General features: G+C 35.2%; 1 protein-coding gene across 3 annotated transcripts in view; it reads right to left on the minus strand.

Moving 5' to 3' along the window:
* Positions 1-1,008: 1,008 nt before the first annotated feature.
* Positions 1,009-23,932, minus strand: part of DYNC2H1 (dynein cytoplasmic 2 heavy chain 1) — a 174,795-nt gene continuing 151,871 nt past the window's right edge. For all 3 annotated transcript variants that reach the window (XM_054849169.1, XM_054849177.1, XM_054849197.1), the window contains 4 exons: positions 13,887-13,996; positions 13,459-13,540; positions 5,362-5,478; positions 1,009-1,583 (listed from right to left, as the gene is read on the minus strand). In XM_054849169.1, the coding sequence (XP_054705144.1) occupies positions 1,425-1,583; positions 5,362-5,478; positions 13,459-13,540; positions 13,887-13,996 (468 nt within the window). In that variant the 3' untranslated portion in view covers positions 1,009-1,424. The remainder of the gene's footprint in view (positions 1,584-5,361; positions 5,479-13,458; positions 13,541-13,886; positions 13,997-23,932) is intronic.

A 23,932-nucleotide genomic window follows, 5' to 3' on the forward strand; every position in this document is an offset into this window, starting at 1 on the left:
ATGTATAAAGGAAGATGAGACTACTATCTGAAAAGTATCAAGTAAATCTATTCTGCTTTTAGATAGGATTCAATTTTAAAAATGTATGTGCACTTGTATCAAATTATTTTAGGACATCTTTTTATTAGAAGAAGAACTAAAATGGGAAACTTTCCAAACAGAAGACAAAAGACCAAGTTTAAGGGATGAACAATAAAGCAGAACAGAGAAAAACTTCCTTCAGGAAGCTAACCTGGACATGTGGCCAATCTTTTATCTGCTTTCCTTCTCCCTCCCTCAAACCACCATGAAAAACATCAAACAAGTGAAATATAGTCCTAATTTAAATACTATTTTAAAATAAATATAAAATCTATCAGAGATATCGGAGCCAAGACATCTATTTTGTTTTCTAAGCAAACCAAGAAAGTGTGTTTATGCTTTTGGCTTTTAAAAATATCTTAATGAGTTGACTCTGTAATTAGAGTTAAAAATTAGACACTTTCAAGTCTTATATTGAGACTTCATCTTTCTTCAGTAATGCTGCTTCCTGCTGGATTTTGGTTTCCTGCTTCGTCTGGGATTTTGTCTAACTGAACACCAAAGCTATGGCAGCATCCCATCATGACTCAGCGAAATCAAACTTGAGTATCCTGCACTAAGAACAAGACTCCAAGGGTCTCTCACATCACAGACCAAAATTTTATCCCTCTGTTAATCACGTGACAACTGGGCTAAAATCTCTTTTGTGTGCCTACGGAATTGTTTGTCTATATCTTGGGCATTTATGTGCACATTCTTACTGGAATGTAGTACAGTTTCATAAAATGTTTTTTTCAGTAGATTCTGGATAACAACCGTAATGGTAGTCTAATGGAATTTATAACTCCACACAAAGTTTATGAAGCTCCTATTATTTACTACCAATAAAAAGAAATATGATTACAAGTAAAACATCATTAAAACAGACTGAAACATTTATCCTGATTTTTATATTCAAGTAAAATATTCAATTTCAATTACAACAGGTAAGTTTTATCATTTTCTTTTATTAAATAATGGAGGCATAACAGTTCAAAAGGAATAATGAAAAAAATTATCAAAGAAAAAACGCTGACTTTGAATTTATACTTAATATTTAGGGGCAAAACATAAGAGATTTCAGCAAGTCTGAGAAAGAAATACAGCCCATTACAATCTAGAGAAACAACCCAAATTAACAGTTTGCTGAATAGTGCCATGTCGACTTTTACAATATCCCACAAAGATACAATGAAGTTCTATTCAAATAGAATTTATATATCTTAAAAAAATAAACAGGGGAATTTATAAACCATTGCTTTAAAAATGTATGAGCAATGAATCTAAAGTTTTCTTTTAATAAGAAACAATTGAGATGTTTAAATAATTCTTAACTTCAAGAGTTAATTTAATGCAGTTTCAGATCACTGATTTTTTAAAAATAAAGCAGCGCCACATTGAATCCACTGGTCTTGGTTTCCTCCACAAGGTACATCAATATTTGTCACCACACGGTCTCTCTCCACGCTAGAGTAGACTGGTAAAGATATGCATTCCTCTGGAGAATATGGACCAAATGCATCCTGTCAAAAACCAAGCACTTAGTTATCACTTAGACAACAAAACATGAGAAAGGAATAATCTGCAATGATATGGTATCTACAGCTGGATCCTAAGATAGACACTGCAGCCTTGGACAGGCACCGCTTGGTCCAAGCTGCAAAGGAGAAGGATTACTAACAAAGCAGAGACTTCAGAAAATTCACTAGACTACTCCATATCTAAGTCTCTACTTTTTCTCTCCAGTTTCTTAAACCGAAACCACAAGAACACGTAATAGGGGTGATCCTATGAACTGCATATCAAAATCTTCTTTCAGCCAAAAACCCCAAAATTACATGTCAAAAGCTTCTGCAAACCAGGGGCAAGGGAAGCGTTGAACAGTTCCCAGAGGGCAGAAGGCCACTCGGGAGCACCAGGGCTGTGCTGCAGGCCGGAGTCCTGGGGCAGCCCGCGCTCTCGGCAAGCCCGGCTGCCTGCCCGCCGTCCCTGCGGCACAGCCCTGCTGCTCCTCCTCTGCTGCAGCCCCAGTTGTGATCTGCCTGCCTATATATTGATATATATGTTTTCCATCACACTCAAAATCTCCTTTCCTGTCAAGGAAAAGATGTCAGAAGATTTTCAAGAATCAAGTAACAAAGCAGCACACTTGTCAGAAAGGAATTTGAAACAAAAATGAGAGCCTTTTCAATACAAATCACATCAAATGTGAGTTAGTGAAGCTCCAATATTAGAAAATAACTAAAAACAGGAAAAAGGAAACACGCAAACAGGAATTGTTTCAAACACTTTGCCTTGTATGTCAAGTGTAAGTCATTTCTGAAGAATCTTCTTGTTCCTTTTGAAAATCAGCTTCCCATGTCTTTTGAACATCAGTGTTTAAATCCTTACAGAAGGTCTGTGCAATGTAGGAGTTGTACAGAATAACTTAATAACCAGAAGTTTATCAAAAGAACTCAGCTGTTCTCAGAAGGATTATATTTACCACATTTATTCCACTACTGAAGTAAACAAAATGCTGGCCAGTCTGGGAGTAAAATGTTAATCACAGACTTTAAGTTTTGCCAAAGCTGGGAGGCCAAAAGCTGGCCTCAAAGACCTCTTTTTATACCTTTTTTGGGTATAAATAGCTGTTCTCGGGCCTTTCTCAATCCCACTGATGTTTTAAGGAATCACATTATTTCAGGGTTAAAACCATTCTGTGAAAGTCTTTTTGAACCACAAATCCTTATGTCCTTGGCTTATGCACAGTCCAAAAATTCTCTTTGTCTAGGCTGCCTCACACACGGTTCCATCCCCCTTAGCGACACCCTTCACAGCTTGGGATCTATCAGTGAATTAAGACTGGGAAGGACCTTCACAGTTTAATGAGAACAAGCATCATGTCAGTAGCTCAAAATACTCCATTTTAAGCATTGCAGCCTTTTGAGAGGGTTCTCTCAGAGAAATTCTGTAGGCTACTTTTTTACTTTTTTACTTTTTTTTTTTCCCCAGAGAGTTCACTTTATTTTAGTTTGGTTGAAAATGACCTCAAAGTCTCAAAGTACTGCATTATAAATACACAGATTTTTGCTCATTAGCTTTCATAAGAGATCTTTATGGGGAAAAGAAAACAAATTAAAAACCTAAGAATCCTAAGATAATATGTTCTACTTCATGCACTCTTCTCCTAAGGAGAGGATAACGAGATAAGGGGAAGTGCGTAATGTCCCGATTCTGCCTTGGTTTCTGAGCACAGTGCTTGATTGTGGACAATTTTTACAGTGAAGCCCATAGCAAACCAACTTATTGGCAGAGCAATTCAGAAATGTGCTCCTCAGACATTCTTTATATTTAAAATCTGGGCATTTGACACATTTTGGCCTGTGTTTTAAAATAATTTTTTTTTTCCAACACAAAATACTTCAGTTGCTGTTCATTTCAAATATGAAGTATATTGGAAGAAGTTTAATTCACTAATTATTGAACTATCTCACTTCTATATTTTATAGATAAAGGTCTCTGCTGATGTCACACATAACTTCTGAATCTTATCTTCGAAGTTTAAAGAATATAGACTGCTATCCAGAAAAACACCTAAGAATCTGTTTTATCTCTAACACAAGATGAATGTTTTTCAGAATGAAGAGAGGATTACTTATAATCCTCATTGTCAGTGTGCATAAGATAAACATTTGGTGTTACCATGTAAAACCAGGTATATTGCCATCCTCCCCCACCTACCACTGAGTCTATATTAAGACGCCTGGCACTTCTGTATTTATCCCATGCACCATCTTTCAATTAAATTAGAAATCTGTTTATTTCTCTGAATAAAACAAACCTTGTGAACTACTAAAGAACTGAAAAATCTTTCACTGATCAACTTTGTAATGTGTTTTGTGGGATTTTTTTGTTTGGGGTTTGTTTTTTTTTTTTTTTTAAATTTTAAGTGTTTTCTTTCCCATCGAAGCTGAGAGCAGTAGGGCAGATGGTGGCTAGTATTTGTGCGTTCGAAGTCTAAATCTTGACTATCATACTTCTAATGTTGTACTATAATACAATGCTATACTTCCAGTGCTAGAAATAACAATGAGGAAAAAAAAAGTTGGGATACAGTAGTGTTTTAGTAATGGAGCTCCTTGCACAATATCTGTCACAATACATCACAAATCTCGTCATTGTCATAATTAATGATAATTAATAAACTCAATTCTAAGTGAAATTTCAACTCCATGGGTCCAGTGAATTTTTTTCTTTAACATTCTTCTAACCAAACCTAGCCTCTTCTCTAGAGAGAACTCTGCAGAGTTCTCCAGTTAATAACAAACTCTTCCAGTTAATAAATTCATTTCCTTGATGAGTTAATGTCTACAGGACAGGATAAAAGATTACATTATTTTTCAATTTTTGTATACTGCTAATCTTATTTATTGTGATAAAGTAGTGGAAAAAACCTGCATTCACCCCTATTTTTCACTTTCTACACTCAGACCTGATTTTTTATGTAAAAGTCTTAATATATTTTCTGTTAGATCTGTATGTGGGATTCTTCTCATCTGTCTGTCCCAGAGTTAGCGGTCTAGGCTGTCTCTAGAGTCACATGTAGACAGAGATTTATCGCAGTTACCTTATGATGGGATGGACTTCCTGCGATGCCTATCTTTTACTGAGACCGAAGAAGGAGCTAAGGCATCTAAGTCATACCGGGCAATTAACTTTTAGACAGCTAAATTTAGATGAGATTAATTCTACAATAAGCTTTGTAGTTATGAGACTGTAAGTATATGAATTTATAATTCCTACACTTCCTTGAATAAGTTCTATATAACTTTTTGCTTTATTTACCAGAGATTGCTATTATAATTGGAGAGCAGAAGCAGTAACAATTTTTACCGTTTGGATTGCTTCACTTTCATCTTACCTAGCGCTACAAGCATTGGCATTTTTTTAAGTTAGTGTAAATAGGGGAAAGGCTTTCTTTGCTTACAGATCACATCATGTTCTCTATCTTTTTATTGCTGTTGCATTTTAATTTAATGTTTAAAATGCAAAGAAAATATATTCTAGGAATGAACTCCCAAACTCATGTATACATGCCTTTGTCTTAATCTAAACAATAGAAGCTAAAAAGTATTGACAAAATGATGTTCTTTATATGAGTTTTATATAAAAGAAGTAACTGCTTTTCCTATTAAAGACAGAGATTTTTATTTTGAAATGAGGAGGAAAACAAGTCAACAACATCATACTGAAAAGCTACTACACAGAAAAAAGTGAATTATGGGTCTTGAAAGTTTTGGGCTTTTAATAATTTAGTACCTGTGGAATCCAGGCCATATAACAAGGGAGAACAGATGACACACTGGGAGAATCATGCAGATTTTCTGAAAGTCGATTTCCATCAAAACTGCAGCCTTCCAGTTGTAAGCCACTGATCTGCCATGGAAATATAAAATATTCAAACATACATAACAGACTTGAAATGTCAGTAACAAATGATGACCATTTTTACTGTGACCAAATTTTTAAATAACAGGAAACTAATTATTGTAATGTTCTGTGTGAGAATAGGAAACATGATTTAAAAGCAAGATCTGGACCACGCTGCAGCATGAACTTCCTCTGATTTGGATTCACAGTCTTTGAAATGTTAGAGAAAAATACCTGTAAATGTCATCATTTATGAAACTGCAGTTGCCTGGCATTAGATTAATGGAAATATGATAGCAGCAGCCAAGTACGCAATCATTACAAAGTCAAGAAGAGGAGAAGAACAATCACTGAAATAAGCATGACTTCCTGCTTGGAAGTCTGAGCACAGCTTTCAAAGAATGGAATGCGCGATTACACAGCTTCTGCAGAGGCCAACAAAGTATATCGAAATAATATGGTAGAAAAAGTTATTTAACATGATTCAAGATTTCTCAGATAAACTATTGTTTGGAAAAAATAAATAAGAACCATACATGCTTCTACAAGTAACTATACAATGCTTTATATGTAACATGTTCTAAGTGCTTTCTTTTAATTAATAAGTACTTTCAGCCTCTGAACTAAACATTCTTATCTTCACTAAGAAGTCCTGCATAAATTAATGCAAATGATATCTATTCTGGATTTCTTCCAAACAAAATTTGCAATATCTGTTGATCATTTTATTTTCTCAGTACAAATAATAGTAGCTTGCCAGTATAAATAATACAAAGATGGTGAAGGGTCTAGAGGGGAAGATGTATGAAGAGAGGAGGTCCCTTGGTTTGTTCAGCCTAGAGAAGAGGAGACTGAGGGGAGACCTCATTGCGGCCTACAGCTTCCTCACGAGGGGGAGTGAAGGGGCAGGTGCTGATCTCCTCCCTCTGGTGACCAGTGACAGAACTCGAGGGAACAGAATGAAGCTGTGATGGGGAGGTTTAGGTTGGATATTAGGAAAAGGTTCTTCACTGAGAGGGTGGTCGGGCACTGGAACAGGCTCCCCAGGGAAGTGGTCACAGCACCGAGCTTGACTGAGTTCAAGAAGTGTCTGGATAATGCTCTCAGTCATACGCTCTGATTCGGCTGGTCCTGTGTGGAGCCAGGAGTTGGACTCGATGATCCTTATGGGTCCCTTCCGACTCAGGATACCCTATAATCCTATGATCCTAATAATAGTCAGTGTGGCCTGCTGAAGTGAGAACTTCAATTTTAGCAATAATAAAACTTAACTCAGTAATAACTTTCATGCAGCTTTTTAAAAGGCTAAATCTTAAGCTGGAGCAGATGTCTAACAGAAGCTACAATCTGAAAATCGTCTGTCTGTTATACTATCATACTAAAGACCTGAATTAAATACATGATACTGAGATAGGCTTTCACCAAATACAAGGTTCATAAAGTGGTGCTGGACCTAGGAAATACAATGCTTTTGGAAACCAGATGAGTGACCACATACCCAAAGTGGAGAAAAGTATCATTTTCTAATACATTTTCTCTTGCAAGAAATTTTAAAAAGTGTACTAAATTTTAAAAAGTGGTTAAAGTATGATGTTACAATGAAGATCTGTATCACAGAAGATGTAACAGAAATAATTTGCTTAGGTAATTACAGTATTCTAAAATTATTTATTTGATAAGAAATCTTGCAGTTAAAGAGTAGTACAACGGCGGTTACTCTCATGCTTGAAAAGCAATGCTTTCCTCCGAAGTGTTGGGTTTTTTTTGTTAATAGTCTATTAACCGTATACTAGCTAAGATTATGTTTCGCATTTTTAATAACTAATTATTCTTTTTATTGAGAATAGGCATTGCAGTCATAAAAAAATTGCTGCTTTAAAGTCATATTTCTGTTCTAAATCTAAGCTGAGGACTCTTCCTTACAATGTGCAAGACACGTATATACAAATTCTAACATGAAAAATAAGGTTATAAAAGATTGCATTTTAAAAAGCTATAGAAAAAAGCTGTGATTCACCTTAGACAGTGACCAGAGAAGTTGCAACATTCTTTGAAGTAATCTGTGCTCCATACAGAATAGGACTCACAGCAAAGCCTCCAAAATTGTGGATAACCTGAACCAAAACAACCTCAAATGGAAAGCTCAGTATAGTATGACTTTTTTTCTAACTTTAACTTCCACAAATTATTATAACAAGGCCTCAGTGAAATAGATTAATTTTTTTTTAGACTTTCTGTTTGGAACTGCAAAAACTTTTTTTCTCCTTCAACCTCTTGTCAAAAGCTTAAGGTCTTTTCTTTGTTATGAGTGTGTGACACTCCTCTCCCTTCTCCTGCCAAGTTTTTTGTGATTATTCCTTTGAATCTTCCATAAGGTTTTCAGGACTGTTGCTTTTAAGGCACAGTGTTAACATTTGATATTTTGTACCATTTCTTTTCAAACTCAAATTCTCACTGCTCAGATAGATTTTGGAAAAAGCTGGCTTTTTCTAGTAAAAGAGAAGTTTGGGTGTCAATAGTCTTTAATGATAGCCTATATACAATCCAGTGTCACTTCTTCTGTCTTGCAAGAAAAAAGAATATGAAGAAAAATATCAGAAAAGGCATGAAAGGAACAAAATCTTACTAATGATTATACTGAGGCTTTCCTACAGACTCCTTCCTACTGTTCTCTGCTGTTAACATTGATACTTAAGGCCTGATTTTATTATATGTACAGGTCTTAGATTACACTTTATCTCACTACACTTCTGATTGAATGGTTTCAAAGCTCTTATTTATTTATCCCTATCACACAAATATTAGAAAAATTAATCTCATATGTTCTTCTTTCTGCCCTTCCCGCATTCTGCAGGGAATTTTGTTATGGAGTTTAGTTTGATAAATATGTGAGTTTGGCAAAGTTATTGAAGGAAGACTGGTCTGATGAAGAGGTTTTAAAATTTATTGTTAGGGTGTTCAAAGGTCTGGCCATCTTGAACATCTCTAAAAGAAGTTTCTATAGAAGTGGGTCATCTATTGAGAAATCTCTTTCTACTGCAAAGACATTTCTTTTTTTGATATTGGCAGTTCCTTTGACATTATAGTTATGTAAAATCATTTGATCTCCTGGAAATCTTCAACCAATCACAGAAACTCCTTTGAAGATGAAGACGAAAATTTTTACTTTGATTCAATATTAAAAAGCACCGAAAAAAACCCCAACACTGGAACAATGTACTTTTTGATACTGTTTGGCTGAGTACTCCCATAGCCATGTTCTCATTCCTATGATAAACGGTGTAGAGAAATTACCACTACTATGAAGACGTGGATTTCACACTATCTACAATTACCATGCATAGTATTTTTGCAGCTCAGCTCAGAGTAATGGCTGGACTTGACCATAATTTTTAAAATTTTATTCTTACAAAGTATTTTGCAACTACTCGTACCAGTTTAGTTTCAAAAAAGCTATTGTTACCGTGCTGGTTTTAGCTGGGATAGAGTTAATTTTTGTCATAGTAGCTAGTATGGGGCTGTGTTTTGGATTTGTGCTGAAATCAGTGTTGATAATACTGAGATGTTTTTGTTGTTGCTGAGCAGTGCTTACACAGAGCCAAGGTCTTTTCTGCTTCTCACCCCACCCCACCAGCGAGTAGGCTGGGAGTGCACAAGGAGTTGGGAGGGGACACAGCCAGGACAGCTGACCCCAACTGACCAAAGGGATATTCCATACCGTATGACGTCATGCCTAGCATATAAAGCTGGAGGAAGAAGAAGGAGGAAGGGGAGGGATGTTCATTTTGATCATATAGATCATAATGAGATTTCCATCTTTTTTTTCCTTGTCAGAACAATTTCTAAGCCATCAAAAACTTTTAAAATTAAAGGCAAGAAAAAAAATCAAAGAACATGTCTTCAAAACAGTCACTAACTGACAGTGTGACTAAGAAAGTTATACAAAGTATGTGTGAATCTTAGGTTTAAATTCAATGTCCATCCACATTCCTAATTGTTCCAATCCTTAAACAAAGATGTTCTATTAGAATAATTACATATCTTTTGATTCAGGGACTTGAGCATGACCGTCCCATATCCCAAAACAGAGTCCCCCAACCATGTGAATACAGAATCAAGTATCTCGGTGGGAATAGTCACACAAAGTGAAATAGTAGCATTAGCATAAACTGAGACTGACAAACTTCAGAACAGCCTGCACCATGATCTGGTTCTTGTAGGGGATGTGAGAGATCCAATTTTAAACCTGCCGTCTGAATCATGTAAAGAAGGACCATGTAGTATCAATAAATCAAATCTTCTGAGAAAAATAATTCATATTTACCAATTCTACCAATTATTTTATCACAAACTTTCTGATAGTTTGAAGATCTATCTTACATAAGAAGAGAGTGGCTTAGCAAAGAGAAATTAATGCAGGTTCATGCTACTTCGATAATACAATCTGAAGACCTGAAAATTGCCAAGGAGTAGGAAATCAGCAGGATTGGGCATATATGAGTTTATCTTATAGACAAAGAGGTGAATGATCAGGCACGTTCTAAACTGAAACACAATAAATCATAATGAAAAGAAAATTTCCAAAGGAAACCAAAAAAAGGTATATGTGTAGACACAAAAGTATATCTGTGCATATACACTATTAACTAAACACATTGATAGATGCATACACAATAGGATGCCAAGAAACATTTTGCATTTATTTTAGTTATTCTGCACACAACTGAAATGCAAACAGATCTCCTTTTGCTTATGAACTGAATTTTTAAAGGGGAAAAATTTCTAGTAGTGTTACTGCAGACAGAAATATCACAGAATCATAGAATGGTTTGGGTTGGAAGGGACCTTAAAGATCATCTAGTTCCAACCCCCCTGCCATAGGCAAGGACACCCTTCACACCTCCAGTGAGGAAGTAAGTTAAGTAGCAGGCTCAGATACACGATGTCAAACTTACACTGGCCCAGTTCACTGAGGATGGTATGCATTTAAATGGATTTAAATGCATTTAAATGTGTAGCCTAAGTCAGCAAAGGTAGACATGTTATTTTTTTGCTAACACTTTCCACCTTATTTTCACAAGATCTTGTTGTGATTACCATTTATTTTCTTCTATTTCACTCTTACATAAGATTTTCCATTCATGTATTATGCTTTCTATTAAAGAAGTCTTCTTATCAGCACGGGTGCTTTTATACCATGATGATATCATATTTAATCAAGTAGATAAATAGTGTTCTTCATAACAGCATTGTATAAACTTAACATTTTGCATAAAGTCTGGAAAATCTTTAAATAACTCTTTCCTGAACCCTATGTCTCTATGGTAACCATTTATTTAAACTTCCAAAATGTGACAGGTTTAAAAAAACCAAACAAACCCCCCCACACTTTTACCTTCAGACAATTGACCAAAACTACTAGGGTGGGACCATAGCGATTGTAGGTTTTCTCCTGTCAGTGGAGAAAGACAGGTATCTCCTGAGAGTTAACTCATTTAAGATCTGAATTGGTGCATGTCTTCCTTCATTGACAAAATGAGGCTGATAAACTCCAATCTCCAATTCAGGTATCTAAAGTCAGGTGGGGTAAAATAGGGTCCCAGCTACCTCACCACAGCATGTGTTTAAGGACGTATCTATTCTATTGATTGAATTTTTTTTGAGTCCCCACTCAAGATAGCTCCCCATTCTATAAGATTAGCCTGAGTTCTTGAAACTGCAGCTACGTTAACTTTACCAGTATTAAAATTCATATTGCTCATGTGAACCAAGCTTAACGTGAAATCCAGAGGATCCTTATCAAACAAGACACATTTTAGAGTATGATTTTTCTGAATCACTGACATTTTTATGCCTTAGCTACATTCCATGTGGTATTTCGCTTTATTAGTGTGAAAGTTTCTCCTCAGTTCTCCATGAGAACAAGGAAGGACTCATGGAAAGGAATCTAAATATTCACCATGGCAAAGGGTTCCAAAGCCTTTCTGTACATTAAAGATTCAAAGAGGCAGTGAAGATACTGGTGAATACTTACTACTACAGATTCACTAAATATTGGAGGAAAGGATAATATTCAAGTGAGTTAACTTGACAGGATTTTTACCTTTGGCTAAAAATAACCACTCACCTAACTGCTTTTACTATTCCTGTGGCAGAGAATTTGCTCTTAAACAAAATTATCTTTTTTTTATTCCTGTTGGAATATAAGACTCATTCTTGTAAAGCAATAAAGAATATATGTTAATCTTTTTGCCTACATATAACAGTGACTGCTAACAGTGTACCCAATTAATTACCAAAAATCTACCACATAAATTTGCATATAAGAAAAAATTATAAGTTTCAGTACACCTGACTGGAGTGTTGTTATAAACCTCTTTCCTCTAATTACCCTTTAATTCTTTAGTTTACAAGCAGCTAGCAACTGTAAAATATTGTAATATTTTTTAGCATATGAAAATACTTAGATAATATTATTCATGGTTGGAGTTCAGGTATTTGACATTGACTTCTGATATTTTTCAAAGATGGTAGGATGGTTTTGAAGAAGCCCAGACTTCTAGGATCTGCAGCTGATAGTTAGCCTACTAGAATGAGTGGTCTGAGATGTGAAACTCAGTTTTGGCTCACTGCTATGAATTTAGAAGCCTTGGCTGAATCTGGAACCTCAGAACATGTGATTTGCAGGCTTCGAGGTTTATCATATCCCAGGTTTATCCCAGGGAACCAATTTGCCCTAAAAGTCCCTTGGTTTATATATCTCCAGGTTCTAGACTCCAATCTGCTTCTCATTAAATGAAGTAGGCAACCATTACTTTTATTTAAATACCAAGATTGAATAATTTTATAATTATATTCTCTAGTTCCAACAGGAATTAATTCAACAAAGTTCAAAAGACTGCATTGTATAAAAGTCAGATTGGATGATTACAGTTATCTTTTCTGGCTTCACAATCTATTAATATTTTAGGAATATGAATTCTTAGACATTCTGTATTAATAAATATCAACAGTGTCAGCAGCCAACCCAGAACTCTAATATCTGCCTGCATTATCAGACTAGCAAAGGTGCCCTGCCACTTGCTTTCTCTCTCCCAGTCTAGCAATCTCTCTGCTTTAGCTGCACATCAGTACACACTCGCGTGGCGAGTGCCCTGCATTATTCACCCGTGTTTCTGCAAGAACGCAGTTTTAAGTGCCGTGCTCTGTGCTGAACACAGCACTTTGAGCTGTGCAGTATTATCATGGGACCAGCATAACTGTTGGAAGACGTAGCACAGAAAACTTATTTTATGAATTCCCTACAAAATTAGGTATAAAAAAGGTGCAGAGATCTGGATTCGGTCAAAGTGGCAGTGCCACCTGAAATGTTAAGAAGCTAAACTAAACCATTTGAGGATTCATCTCCACTTTGCTGCCTAAGCAATCAGTAGCGACTTTACGGCTGCTGGCTATAGCCCTAAGTGTCCATTAAAAAATGTTTGGTCTTTATCATATCAAAAGCTAGTCATATTACAGATTACTTTGGTTTACTTCCTTAGAAGTCTCTTTTCAATGATTCAACAAATGCTAACACATGGCCTTAGACTTACAGATTTACACATGTACTTCCTCTTGCTACTTGCTACAAGTCTTTCTGGACAACTACTTTCTGGACAACAGTTAGACATTAACTATTGGAATTCCAGCTTCAATTTTTATCTGAGAGGTGGATGAAGAGAATGAAGCAAGAATAAGTTTAAATTTTAAATTTTAAATAAGTACTGTGAGTAGGGAGGGGTAAAAAGATAACTGCTTTCCTTCTCCCATTTCTGCAGAATTTTTGCACTACCATTTTTATAGCTGTATACCATTAACCAGCTTTTGTATCTTAGTTACGCCAATGTATTTATAGCTCAGTTTTCCAGAAAGTTTATCGACAGATGACTTGGACTATGCTAATAAAACGTCCTCATAAAATTCTAGTAAAACATCCTAGTAAAATACCTTAACTTGGAGCTTGCCTTCCTGTATTCGCCCTTTCCATGATGCTGTAAATTTAAGGCTGTCCACTGAACAGCTCATTACTCTGCAAGGGAAACACATATACAGTAAATCGTAGAGACATATAACAACAGGAAATGAAATTCAAAACCAAACCCAATGTATTTTCAATGTGTACCATATCATACTAAGTCTTACTCTGAAGAAAAACACATTTTTAATTTCATCTACAATAAAAAAAAATAAATCAGCATTGAAACAAGTAACTCTCAGCTATTCTATTTAAGTGCAAGTAATAAAATTGAGATAACTAATAACAGCAATTAACAAAATTTGTTGGATCTGTGTTCTGAAAATGAAATAACCATCTTCACGCATAGGGAATAATGGCACATTAGCACACATAAATAGGTAGATTATTTTTCCCTCACCTTGCAGTCTCCTGCCGTAAGGCATTGAGAAATGTGTCTGGATGAAACAGCTCTGAAAGGTCTAGGGTCTCTGACAGTAGTTTCTGTTTCTCTGCTTTTTCTACCCAATTCTAAAAGAGAAAAAAAAAAAAGGGAAACAAAGAATCCTGAAGTTATTGCCTGATTTTTCAACATTTTGAGTTAATGTGGATGTTAATTATGATGATTAATGAAACAATGCTTGTGTAAATATACTGTAACCTCAAAGATTAATATTAATTTCAATTATTTCAAACTGGTAAACAGAAAATTAGCACCATTTAAAAGTATAAAGAAAACCAGCAGTTTATGTGTAATGTGACTCAGGCATTCTAAATGAGCTTCTGTTCCATTCTTTGTACAGTGCAGCTCACTTTGTACAATGAAACTTTTATCAAGTTTCTAACATTCTCTTGAAATCCTATTTCACCTTTACTAACAGGAGAGTTTATGTTTTCGATCAAAATGGTTATTGTTACTGTCTTTACTAAGTTCTGGCATATAACTGCATTCCCTTCAAGTATGCTTTAAGATCATTCTTTTGTGTAAACTGCACATTAAATTCAAGAAACACTTGATTTTCAATCTGCAGTAAGAGTTTCTATAAGTACCTACATTTTTTTTAAAAAAAAATCTCTTAATATTAGGTTGATGCTGACATTTTTACTGTGTGGAGTTTCAAAAGATGTTTCTGATGTATTAGTTTGAGACATGAATTCACAGAATTTCTGGGAAGATAAAACCTGGCCTCTGTTCTATTTGGTAATAAATGAAGCAAATAGAGGTGGGGGGAATAACTGGCCTCAATTATCCTTACAGAACACATGTCCCAACCTACTTCTTTCACCCTGTCTTACATGTGGCTATGAAGCCTGTTATTAGGAGCAGCCAGCTTGGAATTTCCAGTCAGTGCAATGCATTATGTGCCAACATGATGAGAGACACACATTGTACCTTGCAATCTTGATAAACCACGTGTCTTAAGTAATGAAATCTGAGTTTGATCCTCAATCACTAACAATCTCAGACTAAACAATTTGCTATCTTCAGACAAGTTATTTAGGTACCTGAGTGGTTATACAACAGTCCACACTCAAAATCCTGTTTTGAAACTTTTATACTATATATCTTTGGTACAATTTCTTTACACAGTATAGTCACATTCCTGACTGTAGTATACTGTTAAGTATATACTGTAGTATAAATGTTAAGTTACTGTATAACCAACTCTGTATGTAGTTGTAAGCCATATGCTTCTGCACAGAAAGATTAATATTTAATACTAAGCCAAATAATAATGAGAAACTAAGATTCCACACACTATCACTAAACAGAGAAAGATAAACCATGCTCCTTTCTAAATATCAACTACCAGAAGATTGCGAAATTACTCTAGTCACTGGATAAAAACTCTTGGAAGCTACACTCTCATTACACAATGCACCTGCCAGGCATCCATATCTTGTTTCAAAAGTACTTTACTGTATTCTTTGAACTGCTGACAGATTAATAATTCCACAGAAGCATCTTGGAAGTCACAAAAATCATTCAAAATACAAGTAAATATCACTTAGTGAATTTTATTTTGTTTTGTCAGTGTGTCAGACACATCTCCATAATGTTTCAACCATGTTCAAACATTTAATCGGTGATCTTTTTATATCTGTCACATCACCAATTATAAGCCCTCAACCCCAATGATTATGAATCAGTTAGGAGATTTTTGCTTTCCATTTTCATTAGCTAAATGTACACAGTCTGTATGATTCTTTTAATGACTTCATATAACAATCTCTTTTATCATATAGCAGTAACTTTGCATTCTGGTAAGGACAGATTTTGTAAATTGCTTTGTGCAATAAAAGTAGACACAATCATTTCAATTTGTATTTAATATAATTGTTCTATTGCTGTCATCAAATAAACTTTTAATGTAATTGCTAGAGAGAAACATTGTCAGGAACATAGATGTTTATATTCCACCCAATTAAAAGACCAGTATGAGTGATACTAATTCTGAACTGATATAATTAAGTAGCACTAGGAAATACACAATAAACAAACCTTTGATTAGATCACAAAAGTAGAGTTTGTAATTGCTTGTGCTGCTCTACATAAAGCTGAAGACATAGCTCGTTCACAGATGTTTAATAAATAATTTAAGATTTAAATGCAATAAAAAAGATAATAAATTGTATTTTACAACCCAAGTGTAAAAAATATCCTTACACTTATTCTCCTTTTCATCTTATATGACCACATGGCAGCATGCCAGTGAAGTGCTACAGTCTCAAAAGAAAACAACACTCCATTAAATGGATCATTTGTCACTAGTACATCCACTGCCACCACGATAACACTTGGAAGACATCAGGTCTTGAAGGGAAGAAAGTTTAAGTTAAGCTGTAGAAAGACTGAAGTGATGTTTCTTGAAAAGGAGAAATCCTCTAACAGATGAGCTATAGTATCTTCATTCCCCTCTTCTATCCAACTCCAGTAAAAACATACATTGACTTCATTTGTCAAAAAGTGATGCAAAACTGTTTGACTTCTTACTGATCTTGGATGGTCATGTACCATTTCAGTCTGAAGGGCCTTCCTCCATCACCAACCCAGTAGACAACTTTGCCACTCCTGCCAGGCAGGCCAAAATAATCCGTGCATTTGTCACTTGCCAGCTGGATCATAGTGAGAAGACTACCATCAGCTCCACGACGGTGTAAAATCTAGCTACTTGTCTCTTTGTGGCTTAGGCCAATACCCCTGCTCTCCCAACTGCTCCCTCACCCCTACCTCCCCTAGTATGGTCTTTAACAGGTTTGCTGCAATTCAGGATTGGTTTTCCTTCTTTAAAACAGCTAACAGTCAAGATCTAAACTCACCAAAAGCAGCTTTCAGTGTATGAATTAAGTTGTATCTTTGGTTACATATGGCAGCTATAATAGCTGGGAAAAGGCATATGAAAGCTGAAATGGTGTATAGCTTGTGTAAAAAAATAAATTCATATTATATCAATAGTTTATATTATACTAATAATGTGGTCTACAAGTCCAAATCTCCTAACCCTGAAAAAATTTATATTACAAAATAAAATTAAAAAATCTATCATACACTCTTCTTTGTAACTGCTTATTTCAATATTTCAATATTTCATTATTTCAATATTTTCTGAATCTTTATTACAATGACACTAGAAATTAAAGTTTGAACTGTCCATGATAGATTAATTTAGCATATGATGATTATAAATATAATATCAAAACTTATCAGCAACCAAAATGCTTGCAAAGCAATTCCTAGCAGGATATTTCAAAACTTCAATTAATGTGAGGTTCTGTTCAGTATAATAAAAGGATTTTTTTTTCTTTTTAACAAAAATAAATCTCTAAGTGCGGTCTCAAGTGGTTCAAACAATATTTTTTCATGTATCTTAACATCCGGGAAGGATCTGTTCCATTATCAGGGAGAAGCCTTCCTTATCTTCTATAATCCCAGAGCAAACTGAGCACCTCATATTGAACAGTGGAAGGAATAAAGAGGCAGCCACATTTTCACATTATCATTTATACAACTTTAGGCTCACAGAACTCCTCTATGATGAATCAAGTACTTTTCCTTCACCTGTTTTAATTCGTTCCAAATGTATTCTCTTCTACAGTGTTTTTCCCTTGGTGTGGTCCCAGAAGAGAACTTTTATTGAAAGAGAAAATCATATAAATCACAGCGGAATTGATTTCATTTCTGTGCCTAGATGGAAAATTGTATTCAATGATATATGAATATGCATAGCCAGAAACAATACAGTACATTTCCACCAGTTTCAAAGGGATTCAAAGTTACCAGGGAAAAAAGATGAAGGCCCTTGGATAAGCCTGAGAGCGAAGCATGGTGAGCAGCAGAGTTAACCAGAATTTAGATTAAGCAAAGGTCAATGAGGCAGTTGTGCTAGAGTCCTATTTTCCTCACAGTGCAGTGACTGTTCCGTAGGTGTGCTCCTAAGTGCTGGCATTCAGTGGTAAATGTCAGCAGGAGTAATTGTGTTACACTGCCAAGAAATGAAACAGAGGTATTTTTCTGGCATTGAGCACGGAGGGGGCAATGTATAGCTTCTCAGGAGGAACTGGCATAAAACTAGTTGTGGTAATTTTTCCTTGTATGTGAAATCTTTGAGCTATTGTTCTTGAGCTAGTTATCCGTTATTAAATGAACATGTGAATACTGCAGTATTTAAGGTATATGATAAGGTGTTGGCACATACTATCTTTCAAATGATAAATCACACAGGAATTTAATTCGGAGTCTTTTTTTAAGTTTCCTTTCCTTTCCTTTCATTTCATTTTTTTATCCAGACCAAAACTGCTGCTTAGTGCTTTACATACAATACTATTATTTCTTTATTTCAGTTTGACATGCCTCAGAAAACCCGTTTGTTCAGGAAGCCTGAATACTAACACAAAGGCAGTGTTAGAGCATAAAAATTCTAAGTCCGTTAGCATCAACATGCTAGCTAACAATGTGCCAGGAGCAGATGTGCGCTACGGCATACCTGAGGGAAGCATTAGCGAATGTCATCTCACTCTGGTTACTGTATTGATTTATTTTTATTGAAACAGGAACTTAACTTTCCATGAATTGCTGTTTCCTACATTTAATAAGGATACCAGAATGATGATGCTGAATAAGAACTGTAATATCACACTGACATACACCATGACTGATGCATGCCAAAAGTATCTACTTTCAGATATTTCCTATATGATCACTAAACACAGAACCCAGTTAGACAATACCTTGTAGTCTGTTCTTTCTCCACAACTAAATACATCAGTTACTAGGTGCTAGACTGCATTTGCAGTTACGTATAGTATAACTGGGTAAGGAAGTATAAGAGCTGGAACTAGTTCTTGGAAGAACCAGAAACTAAAAAAATGTGCAGAGCAAAGGCAACAAACATTCAAAGAATCTTCAGTGTCCTCTCCTTCTGAAAGAGATGGTGGTCCTACTTCCCACCTCCACTGCTAAGGAGTTGCAGGGCAGGGAAAACAGTGGCACATAATCATAATTTGCAGGTAACAGACCAGACTGCCTACCATAATCCTTGGGCAAAGTCAGGACTACATCAGACATAATACCTTTGCTGAAATCTATATTGTGATGGTGCTGGTGTGACTAAACAGGGGTACAGAATACTCAATATATTAAGCACTAGTAATGATGGGATGCACCACGGTAACTTGTTTTATAGTACCAGCTTGAAGGTTATGTTACAATAAAGAGAGACAACAGAGGACTGCTTACTTTGCTAGGGTTCATTTTCTCTGGTCAACTTCCCATGAGATACAGATTTTCCATTTAGCATCTCCCTCACAGTCCTTGTCCCTCTTCTGAAACAATGACCCCTCGGGTGGCAGTCATCAGTCTCTCTCTTTTTTTCTTTCTTTTTTTTTTTTTTTACTGTTTACCAGTCATTTATTTTCTGTTAACACCCTCTCTTGAGGCTGTCAAAATTCAGAGAAAATCTCTCAGCCATGCCTGTGTCACAGAACTCTGTTAGCAACTATTAAGGCTTTACCTAACTCTCAGATAGGTATGCGATGTTTACCAAACACACTAAAGCAATCTAATCAGAAATTGTTTAACTCTGTGGGGTACATATCTCAAAATATACGACAATGAAAAGGCAAAGAAGGAAATCTACTTTTCTACAAGGACAAAGAGATCACAGAATGGAAACAGTGGCTGCTGCAACCCCAGTCTAAACAAAGGAACTATATGATCGCATGGCAGTGCCTGTGACACGGCATCCCAGAACACACCATGCTGGCTCACGCTCAAGCTACTTACACTCCATTGAACAGAGCACTGCAAGATGGGATTACTGCTCTATCAAACGGTTTGCTCAATCAAGCATATCTTTGTGTGGTCACAGAAATTAATTAAGATTTTTTTTTTAATCGGTGTAATAAGTTGGTTTGGATTGTGGTTTGTGCCTACACAGTAAAGCCAAGGCATTTAGAGTAAAAGTACCTCAAGTACAGTATATGAGCTATTTATAGCCCATTTATGCCTTTCTTTAAACCAGAAAGGGAATTTTTTTATTGCAGTCAGTCCCAACCGAACAGCTCATCATCAATGCTGTAGGTCTCTTTCAGGTGTCCTGTCACACTTGAGAATGCTCAGGAGCAGTAGCATAGCATGAAGCTTCATTCAAACCTGTTCTCAGGAAGTAACTCAGAGAAACAGACATGATGGAGTAATTTAGGGAAAAAATGTTGCACATTTTGTTAAACAGCACACTTTTTTGTTTTATTTTGAAATGTATTTTTGTTTCCTTATTTTAGATATAATGGTTTTAGTTGTAAAATTATTTGTTATACAAATAATTTATTCATAAAATTAAATATTTGGCAGCAATAATATCTATGTCATCTTGATACCTACAGAATGAGATTTTAGAGTATCCTACCATATGACGGAATCAGAGAATAATTAGAGTTGGAAGACTTCTGGAGATCTTGTAGTCCAACTCCTCACCCTCAAAGGAGGGCCAACCTAGAGTAGGTTGCTCAGGTGCTTGTTCAATGATATTTTAAGTATCTCGAATGATTGTGGAATGAGATTCCACAACTTTCTCTGGGTCACCTGTTCCAGTGTCTGATCACCCTCCAACATGATTTTTTCCTTCTAAATGTCTAATCAGAGTTTCCTTTCTGGCAACTTGTGTCTGTTTTCTCGTGACTGATCTTAGCAAGTGCCACTAGGGATGTCTAAGCAGTACATGAAACATTTGAAATTCGTAGGGCTTATAACTAGATATATCACTACTGAATATTTAACATTTAAGAGAGAAGTACTACACCAAGGTGGTGCAAATCAAGTGCTTATTCATTAGAGTGGGTTTGGCCCAAATGGAACAGTGGAGAAGTTCTAAATTACGAAACTACAGAATTTAGGTTGGAAGGGATCTCTGAAAGTCATCTGATCCAATCGTAGCGCAAAGTAGGGCCAAATTCAATGACAGCTTAGGTTGCTCAGGGCATTGTATACTCCAGTTCTGTATACCTTCAAAAGTGGAGATTCCACAAACCTCTCTGGGCAACCTGGTCCATGTTTTTTTTGTCTGAACAGTCAAAAACTGGACAAGTGCTTCAGATGTGGTGCAGAATAGGAAGAAATAACAACTCCTTTTGACCTGTAATAAGTTCATTAAGAATGTTTCGTTTCTATAGTATTGTGATATCATGGATGACACATTTTTAAAAAAATTGCAACTAACAAGTAACACAATTTTATTTTTATTGTTCTAGTAATATCTTATTGTATTTTTTACTTGATGGATTCTTCTCTTGAAATATTCAAACCATCAATTTCTACTCTCTCAGTCTGATGAGAATAAAATAGATGAATACACATAACTGAATAATATTTTTTTTTCTAGCTTGATAATCTACATATCTGAATAATGAAAAATATTTGGTTTAGTGCTAAATTATTTACTACATTTTACCTGATACATAGATAATTTCAGTTGATTAAATTTATCATATGGGATCATGAAATGACACTGAAAAAGGTAATTACAGAGAACCTATAAGAAAATACATTGTAGGCATCAGGAAAAGCATATACAACACTGTACAACAGTAAAACCTGATGGGAATTTCGAAAATGTAGCTCACATGTAGAGAACAGATTCCTCATTGGATCACAACTCTTTTAGTTCAGTGACTACATGGAATTAACAACATGAAATATCACTGCCTGCAAATGTGCTCTTATACATTCTCCTCCATGTAAGGGCACACATTCTAATTAAGTTTCTATTTATATTATTCAGTTGGGTACACTGGGAAACATACTATAGAGCAGGAGGGTATTTACCCTTCCTGCCTTTAAGCATCACTTATATGCCTATCACTCATAAGAACTCTTCTCCTTTGACTCCAGGTTTTGGGTTTATTTCCCGCAATTATGTAGCGTGCTGAACATTTAGAGACAACGAACACACAAGAACAACTCTACTAGGACCAAAACAACCCAAAACCCAAACCCTAAACCAGAATGCCTCTGTGTTTACTCCAGTTTTAAAATACAGTCATGACAGCAGAGTTGCTGAGTGCACCTGCATCCTGCACTGGTGGTTTTATTTGAATGTGAATTCCCAAGAGTAAAACTACTGCACACACAACAGATAAACAAGAATTTAGTCAAGAATTACTCCTACGAAGCTTTTTCTTCACAAACTAATTTCGAGATGACAGCTCTGAAACTTTAATAGCTCTAAAACTTTAAATCTTTTTATTTTCATACAGGCATACAATATGAAAGTATGTTATCATTTCAAAACTAGCTATATGGAATCTCCTTCAAAGACAGAAAGATAGGTCAACACACAGCTGCATTTCTGCCTTCCCCCAAAGAAATGCTAAGATGACTGCTAATCAGGGACGATGTTTACTTGTGGAATGGCAATGTGTTTCTATTAGAAAATGGGCTTACTTTTAAAATATATCTGCAAATGCTATTTAAGGAATACTTGTATCATGTTACCATGGATCTTGACCAATAAAATCTCAAATCAAGAGATAAAATATTTTGTAAACTATTTCACCAAGCTGGTTTCCACCAAAACATCTACTGTTCAAAACAGAACCATGATCACATCTTTTTAGTAACTTTTTAGTCACAAAGCTGTCTTATTACTCTGAGAAACTTATTTCTAGGTATGCACATATGACTATGAAATCACAATTATAAATTAGATAATAAAGGATTTTGAATAGATTGCTTATTATTACTAGACATAACATTTGTGTCAATATAGTGATGATCAGAAGAGCAAGTTACTGCAACCAAGTTGTCCAGAAAAAAGCAAAGCAGATTGATGGAATGTACCTGCAAATTGGTGTATTAGCATGTGTTGCAGCCTTCTCATTTACTAATGGCTGGAATTTAAAATTACCAAAGTCTTTGACAGCATAACATAAGGAGACTCATTTTCATATGCAAATGATAACAACATCCTTTTCTACCACTTGTACTGTAATTAACCTTTTTTTGCTTGAGCTTTTGTCAGACAAGACTATGCATTTTACTCTGCTTTCTCTTTTGTAGACAGCTTTGTCCACAATAAAGGAAAGAGATACAATGAAAAACAGGTTATTAGAAACTGAGCAATATACACTTTAAACAATTTAAATGCATAAAGTGTATTAATATTTTATAATTGTATCTTTTCAGATTTCTTCCTGTATTGTGAAACTTTATCTTGTAGCTTAAGGAGAAAAAACAACGAATGGTGATTATTTTGTTAGGTTAAATAAAGTATATCAACTACAGCTTTAAATCTTATATAATACATGGTACAGCTTCTTGTAAGTTATGGAGTATATAAATACTAACTTGCATTCATAGAAGAAATACAGAACATTAAATCTCGTGCTTTTAAATTTAAAGCAAAGTGAGAAAAGAAGATAATTTTCTTTAAAATAAGGTAATTTCTCAGGAAGTGCATACAGACAATGACCTGGGTTTTTCTTCTTTTTTATGCAACACTTATTAATATCTTTTTTATGAGTGATCATCTTCTGCAATCAATATTCTACAATCAAGAGAGCTGAACAATTGGTTAGTGGTATGATAAAGGATGCTGCTCAAACATCTGCTTACAAGGCAGATTTTAAAAATTAAAAAAGAATAGCCATTCTCACAAAACATGCTCAGAATTCTGAGAGTTTAATCAACAGGAGTTGAATTCTATTGAAATAGATTACTTTTCAAAACATTTAAGCCTGACTTTTACAGAAAAGCCCATAAGTTGTGGATGCCTGAATATAACAGAGCATCTAAACTTCATTGGGATTAAGCTTCAATAACTCACAATGAAATCAAACAAAATGTAAGTAGAGATATCTTTCCTTTTCCAATGCTGCTTTTTAAAAACTGTTTTTCCATGCATAAAAGCAGATTGTTTTCCCAAAACTTGAGATAATCCTTGCTCATTAACAACCAAAAAATATTTCTATATA

The sequence above is a fragment of the Grus americana genome, chromosome 1 (assembly GCF_028858705.1).
Source record: "Grus americana isolate bGruAme1 chromosome 1, bGruAme1.mat, whole genome shotgun sequence".
NCBI classification, from domain to species: domain Eukaryota; kingdom Metazoa; phylum Chordata; class Aves; order Gruiformes; family Gruidae; genus Grus; species Grus americana.